This window comes from Colobus angolensis, unplaced genomic scaffold (assembly GCF_000951035.1).
Source record: "Colobus angolensis palliatus isolate OR3802 unplaced genomic scaffold, Cang.pa_1.0 Scaffold26, whole genome shotgun sequence".
Taxonomy (NCBI): Eukaryota; Metazoa; Chordata; class Mammalia; order Primates; family Cercopithecidae; genus Colobus; species Colobus angolensis.
The window spans coordinates 13,999,744-14,006,354 of NW_012115821.1; the positions used below are offsets into that span (position 1 = coordinate 13,999,744).

General features: G+C 46.4%; 1 protein-coding gene across 11 annotated transcripts in view; it reads right to left on the reverse strand.

The window, feature by feature from the left end:
• The window catches only part of RPP14 (ribonuclease P/MRP 14kDa subunit), a 12,946-nt gene that overhangs the window by 5,924 nt on the left and 411 nt on the right, over window positions 1-6,611 (reverse strand). For 2 of the 11 annotated variants that reach the window (XM_011947222.1, XM_011947232.1), the window contains exons 1-3: window positions 6,564-6,611; window positions 2,828-2,925; window positions 2,642-2,726 (exon numbers count right to left, since the gene is read on the reverse strand). The exons of 1 other annotated variant lie outside the window; for it this stretch is intronic. Coding sequence is in view for 3 of the 10 variants with exons in the window: in XM_011947232.1 (XP_011802622.1) it covers window positions 2,642-2,726; window positions 2,828-2,904 (162 nt within the window). In the remaining 7 variants the exon portion in view is untranslated. Of the gene's footprint in view, window positions 1-2,641; window positions 2,727-2,827; window positions 2,945-5,253; window positions 5,466-6,563 lie in introns of those variants that run through there. 8 more of the 11 variants (XM_011947226.1, XM_011947231.1, XM_011947227.1 and 5 more) reach the window with 5 other exon arrangements.

A 6,611-nucleotide genomic window follows, 5' to 3' on the forward strand; every position in this document is an offset into this window, starting at 1 on the left:
TCTCCTGACCTCGTGATCCGCCCGTCTTGGCCTCCCAAAGTGCTGGGATTACAGGCTTGAGCCACCGCGCCCGGCCTAATTTTTGTATTTTTAGTAGAGACAAGGTTTCACCATGTTGTCTAGGCTAGTCTCAAACTCCTGACCTTACGTGATCCACTCGCCTCAGCCTCCCGAAGAGCTGGGATTACAGGAGTGAGTCACTGCGCCTGGACCATAAGGAGACTTTCTCATTAAAAGTGGTAGTGCACTGGTTCTGCTGCAAATTCCTTATCTCTTCAAGATGGGCAAAGAGTTTGCAGGTTGCCAGTCTAGGCCACACTTTGAGTAGCACTGTGCTACAACAAACATTTGTCTACCGTGTTCCTTGTAAAACAGAAAGCATACTAGAATAAATCCAACAAAATTCATCACTTCTGAAAGTTTACTTCTGCAATTTCAAACAGTTTTAAAATAATCTCTAGGGGAATACAAAAATTAGCTGGGTGTGGTGGCAGGCACCTGTAGTCCCAGCTATTCGGAAGGTTGAGGCAGGAGAATCGCTTGAATCCGGGCAGGCGGAGGTTGTGCCACTGCACTCCAGCCTGGGTGACAGAGCAAGACTCCGTCTCAAAAAAATAAATAAATAAAATAATCTCTAGGGGAACCCTCATACACTACTGGGAGGAATGTAACTGTACAACCACTATGGAGAACAGCATGGAGGTTTCCCAAAAAACTAAAAATAGGTCAGGTGCAGTGGCTCATGTTTATAATCCCAGAACTTTGGGAGGCCAAGGCAAGAGGACTGCTTGAGTCCAGGAGCCTGGGCAACACAGTGAGACTTTGTCTCTACAAGTAAAAAAACTGCCATGGTGGTACATATGCCTGTGGTTCCGGCTACTAGGGATTCTGGGGTGGGAAAATCACTTGAGCTTGGGCGGTTGAGGCTGTAGTGAGCCATGACCATGCCACTGCACTCCACCCTGGGCATCACAGCAAGACTTCATCTCAAAAACAAAAAACAAAAGAAACTAAACTAAAAATAGAATACCACTTAATCCAGCAAGTCTACTACTAAGCAGAAATCCAAGGGAAAGGAAATCAATTTAAAAAGACATGTGCAGCTGGGTGTAGGGGCTCATGCTGTAATCCCAGCAATTTGGGACGCCAAGGCGGGAGAGAAACAACAAAAAGACATATGCACTCTCACATTTACTGCAGTACTATTCCCAATAGCCAAAATACAGAACTTAAGCGTCCATCAATGGATAAAAAAAAAAAGTGGTATATATTACAATGGAATATTAGTCATAAAAAAAAATGAAATTCTGTCATTTGCAGCACCATGAATAGAACTGGAGGCCATTTTGTTAAGTGAAGTAAGCCAGGCACAGAAAGACAACTGTTGCATGTTCTCACTCGTATGTGAGAGCTAAAAAAGCAGATCTTGCCAGGTGCAGTGGCTCACGCCTGTAATCCCAGCACTTTGGCAGCCCGAGGAGGGTGGATCACCTGAGGTCAGGAGTTCGAGACCAGCCTGGCCAACATGGCGAAACCGTCTCTAGAAAAAATACAAAAATTAGCTGGGCATGGTAGCGTGTGCCTGTAATCTCAGCTACTGGCAGGGGCTAAGGCAGGAAGATCCCTTGAACCTGGGAGGCAGAGGCTGCAGTGAGCCGAGAATGTGCCACTGCACTCTAGCCTGGACAACAGAGCAAGGCAAGACTCCATCTCAAAAAAGTCAGATACAAAAGGCCACATATTGTCCCATACATCTAAAAAAAAAAAAAAAAAAAAGTAGACCTCATGAGGATAGAAAGTAGATTGGTGATTACCAGAGGCTGGGAAGAGTAGCAGGGTAGAGACGATGAAGGAGGAAAAAAAGGAATACAAATGTGTTTATTACAATACATGAATAAAACATTTTAAAATACAGAGTTGTATAATTAAAAAAAAAAAATTTTTTTTAATGTTTGAAAAGCATTCTTAGGCTGGGCGCGGTGGCTCAAGCCTGTAATCCCAGCACTTTGGGAGGCCGAGACGGGCGGATCACGAGGTCAGGAGATCGAGACCATCCTGGCTAACACGGTGAAACCCCATCTCTACTAAAAAATACAAAAAACTAGCCGGGCGAGGTGGCAGGCACCTGTAGTCCCAGCTACTGGGGAGGCTGAGGCAGGAGAATGGCGTGAACCCGGGAGGCGGAGCTTGCAGTGAGCTGAGATCCGGCCACTGCACTCCAGCCCGGGCCAGAGTGAGACTCTGTCTCAAAAAAAAAAAAGAAAAGCATTCTTACTGTTTTCTTTTTTTTTTTTTGAGACAAAGAGTCTCGCTCTGTCGCCAGGCTGGAGTGCGGTGGCGCGATCTCAGCTAACTGCAACCTCTGCCTCCCAGGTTCAAGCGATTCTCCTGACTCAGCCTCCCAAGTAGCTAGGATTACAGGCATGTGCCACCACACCTGGCTTATTTTTGTATTTTTAGTAGAGATGGGGTTTCACCATGTTGGCCAGGGTGGTCTCGACCTCTTGACCTCGTGATCAAATTGCTGGGATTACAGGCCTCCAAATTGCTGGGATTACAGGCGTGAGCCACTGCGCCCAGCCTCTTTCTGTATTCCTTATAAAGATCTTTGGAATGTTCAATCTACCAAGTGATTCCATACCTCCCCAAACAGGTCCTTCACGGCCGAAATCAGCAGCTGTTTGAACTGTGCAGCATTCAGTCCAACTCCACAATCTTGAAATTCTCTAAAAAAACATGAAAAAAAAAGACATCATATTAAATTTCATTCTATTGAGATTGATGTTAGAAAAGTAATCTAAAATAGAACTTAGGAAACTAAACTTACAGGCAGACTTTCATGTAGTGGTACTCGGAAGGGTTTTTGTAAACTACTCTTTCATATGTGGCAGCAGGGGCAGGCATCTTTTCCAGTGCTGATCACACCTACAGTAAGTCAAGAGGGCTAGAAATGACCAATGCACATGCTATTTTTCACAGTTTTGATAAGAATTTGGCCTATTTGGGTTTTTTTTGTTTGTTTGAAGGTAGGGTCTCACCCTGTCATCTAGGCTGAAGTGCAGTGGTGCAATCACAGTTCATTGTAGCCTCCACCTCAGGCTCTCCAGGCTCAGGTGATCCTCCTGCCTCAGCCTCCTGAGTAGCTGGGACTCTAGGCACATGCCACCACATCCAGCAAATTTTTGTATTTTTGTATAGACAGGGTTTCACCATGTTGCCCAGGCTAGTTTCAAACTCCTGGGCTCAAGCAATTTGCCCACCTCAGCCTCCCAAAGTGCTGGGATTACAAATGTGACCATCAGGTCCGGCCTTCCTGTTTTGTTTTTTGGTTTTTGTTTTGGAGGAGTCTCGCTTGGTCACCCAGGCTGGAGTGCAGTGGCGCAATCTTGGCTCACTGCAAACTCCGCCTCCCGGGTTCAAGCAATTCTCCTGCCTCAGCCTCCCGAGTAGCTAGGATTACAGGCATGTGCCACCACGCCTGGCTAACTTTTTTGTATTTTTAGTAGAGACGGGGTTTCACCATATTGGTCAGGCTGGTCTCGAACTCCTAACCTTGTGATACGCCCGCCTTGGCCTCCCGAAGTGCCAGGATTACAGGCGTGAGCCACCGTGCCCAGCCGTCTGTTTGGTTTTTAAAAGACTTCTGGGCACAGTAACTCATCTAATTCTGGTCAAACTAAGGTTACCAATACGAAGACAAAAGAAGTTTCTATATTCTGTATATGCCAAATTACTGCACTCTTACTTAAAACATAGTAACATAATTTTGGCTAACAATTTTCCTTATGAGCACCCAGCTCTGTGCTGAACATTTCACGTGCCCTAGCTTGTCTTCAAAATGCTCCTGAGGTAAGCGATATTATTATTCCCATTTTTGAGAAGATGACACAGAGGTTTAGTAAACGTAGGTAACATCTGCCCAAGGGTACCCAGAGATTCCAACCACTCTGAGCTCGCTCAAGACCAGTTATGATGCCTCTTTATCCAAAAAAAAAGGGCATAAAGGAGTAAAATCTTAAGATTTGAAGAGTAAACAAGAAGATCCACTTGTTTACTCTCAGTCAACACAGAACACAAAGAGAAGAATGAGGGGTGGTTGTTCTGCCATCTCCTCCCATCCTGGGTCTGCCTGCTCTCTGTCTGAAAGCCAGGTCTGTGCAAGACTGTGTGAACGACTGAGCTTAAACAGAACAGGGGTTGAGAAGAAGGATTCCTGGAATGGGCACTCGATGCAGCTTCTAAAAGGTCTGAACTTTCAAGAACGTAGAACGTGCTCATCTCTCTGCAGACAGTTCCTTTCCTTGGCTCCCCGCCAACCTTGCTCTCCCCTGGATAGGTCCTATTCATCCTTCAACTTTCAGTTTAAATGTCACCTCTTCATGGAGGTCTTCTCTGACACCCTGTTCTAAATTAAGGCCCCATGTTATGCAATCTCTTAACATTGTCTATTTGTTTAATATATGGATCCCCCACTGCAGGGACCAGGAAACTGAGGCCCAATCAAGGAAAGAGACTTATCCAAGGTCACAGAGCTACAGACCAGCATTTCCAAAATCACTCTGGGTTAGACCCAATTTCAACCACTCCCAGATGGTGACCTCTGGAGAAAAGAAGTCAGGGTCAAGGAGCTACATCTACCAATCCATTCAACAAACATTAATACTTTGGGACCTGGTGTGGTACTCATGCCTGTAATCTCAACAGTTTGGGAGGCCAGGAGTTTGAGACCAGCCTGGGAAACATTGTGAGACCCTGTCTCTTAAAAAAAAAAAAAAAAAAAATTTAAATTAGCCAGGCATGGTAGTGTGTGCCTATAGTTCCAGCTACTCCAGGGGCTGAGGTGGGAGGATAGTTTGACTCTGGGAGGCTAAGGATACAGTGCACTGTGATTGTACCACTGCACTCCAGCCTGGGTGACAGAGCATCACCCTGTCTCCAAAACAAACAAAAAATACTGTAATACTATGACACAAAGTAGGTATTCAAATGAGGGAAAAGTGATAGTGGTAATCCTATATATTCAAGAGAATCCTTGGTTTCAGGACAGCGGCAATACTTACCTGATGCTTCTTTCCCAGTCACCAGAGTCTCCCCTAACTACAAGGGCAGGGCAAACAAGAAACCTCAATCTGTTTCTTTCATTGCTTGGCACATAAATGTTTTTTAGTGTTACTGCCTTGATGGAGCTGGCTGCCTAAAGTAGGGGAGTGAAATTACGCCCAGGGCTTAGATGCCAGTAAAACGAAGACTTACACAACGTCCACGAGATGGACAGTGGTGACGGCTGCACAGCGTTGTGAATGTATTCAATGCCACTTACGATAAATTTTATGTCACGTATTTTTTGCAATTAAAAAAAAAAAAACTTACAAATGACAACACTGCCCTGTGCAGGCTGCTCTGAGATTAAAGGAGAGAATGACTGGGAAATTCTTTTGTTCAGACTGGTATTAAACATATTCACCAGGCTCTCCACAGATGTGGGCTCACGAAGTCACTGTCACCACCATCTTTAAAGTCTTGTTGTTTGTTTTGAGATGGAGTCTCACTCTGAGTGCTTCGGGTCGAAGCAATTCTTGTGCCTCAGCCTCCCGAGTAGCTGGGATTACAGGCACACGCCATCACGCCCGGCTAACTTTTGCATTTTTAGTACAAATGGGGTTTTGCCATGTTGTCCCAGGCTGGTCCCCAACTCCTGGCGTCAAGTGATCCGCCGACCTCGGCCCCCTCAAAGTACTGGGATTACAGGCATGAGCCACCGCGCCTGGGCTAAAGCCAGCCTTTTTTAGTGGCTGCACAGGGATGCTCCTAATCTGACCTATTAGTAATAAATTTTTGATTCCCCCTATTCCCCCGCTTCTCCAACTCTACGGTGGCCCGTGAGTCCATTAACATCTACTCAAACTACATCATTCCTCTGCTCAAAACCTTGCTATGGTTCCCGTTTTATCCAGAGTAAGGCCAAAGTCCTTAGAACAGCCTGCAAGGCTCTGCCTGGAGGTTCCGCAGGGCTGCCCCCTCTACACCTCTGACCTCATGTCCTGCCATTCTCCCTCCGCTCAATCCCCGCCACCATACAGGCCTAGCCTAGTTCTTTCGCACGCGCCAGTCTCGCTCCCACCCCTGGGCCTCGGCTCTAGCTTTTCCCCATGCTGGGAAACCTCTTCCTCCAGGCAGCGACCGGGCTCACACCCTTGCCTCCTCCTTAGCTTAGCTCAAATCTCAATCGGTTTGGCCCAGTGCCCTTCTCGGCTAACACCGCACCCCACCCCCATGCCCCGTCCCTGCTTTCTTTTTCGTAGCATTTGCCTTTTTCTATGACTATTATGTAACTCGTTTATCTTTATCTATACTCCCCCCATCCCAACAGAAAGTCCACTCCAAGAATCCTGCTATCTTGTTCACTGCTGTTTCCCAAGGCCCTAAAACACTGTGTCGTGCACAGTGGACGTGCAACGTCCAGTTTTTGGACTAAATCAATCACTTTTAAAAGCTCAATTTCCCTACTGTTGAGAACTTTGGTGGCTTTCAGTATTTTTCAACAACCACCATTTAGCGCTCACCTCGCGCCGGGCGCACGGAGCGCGCTCAGGACACGTTCCGAAGCCTCG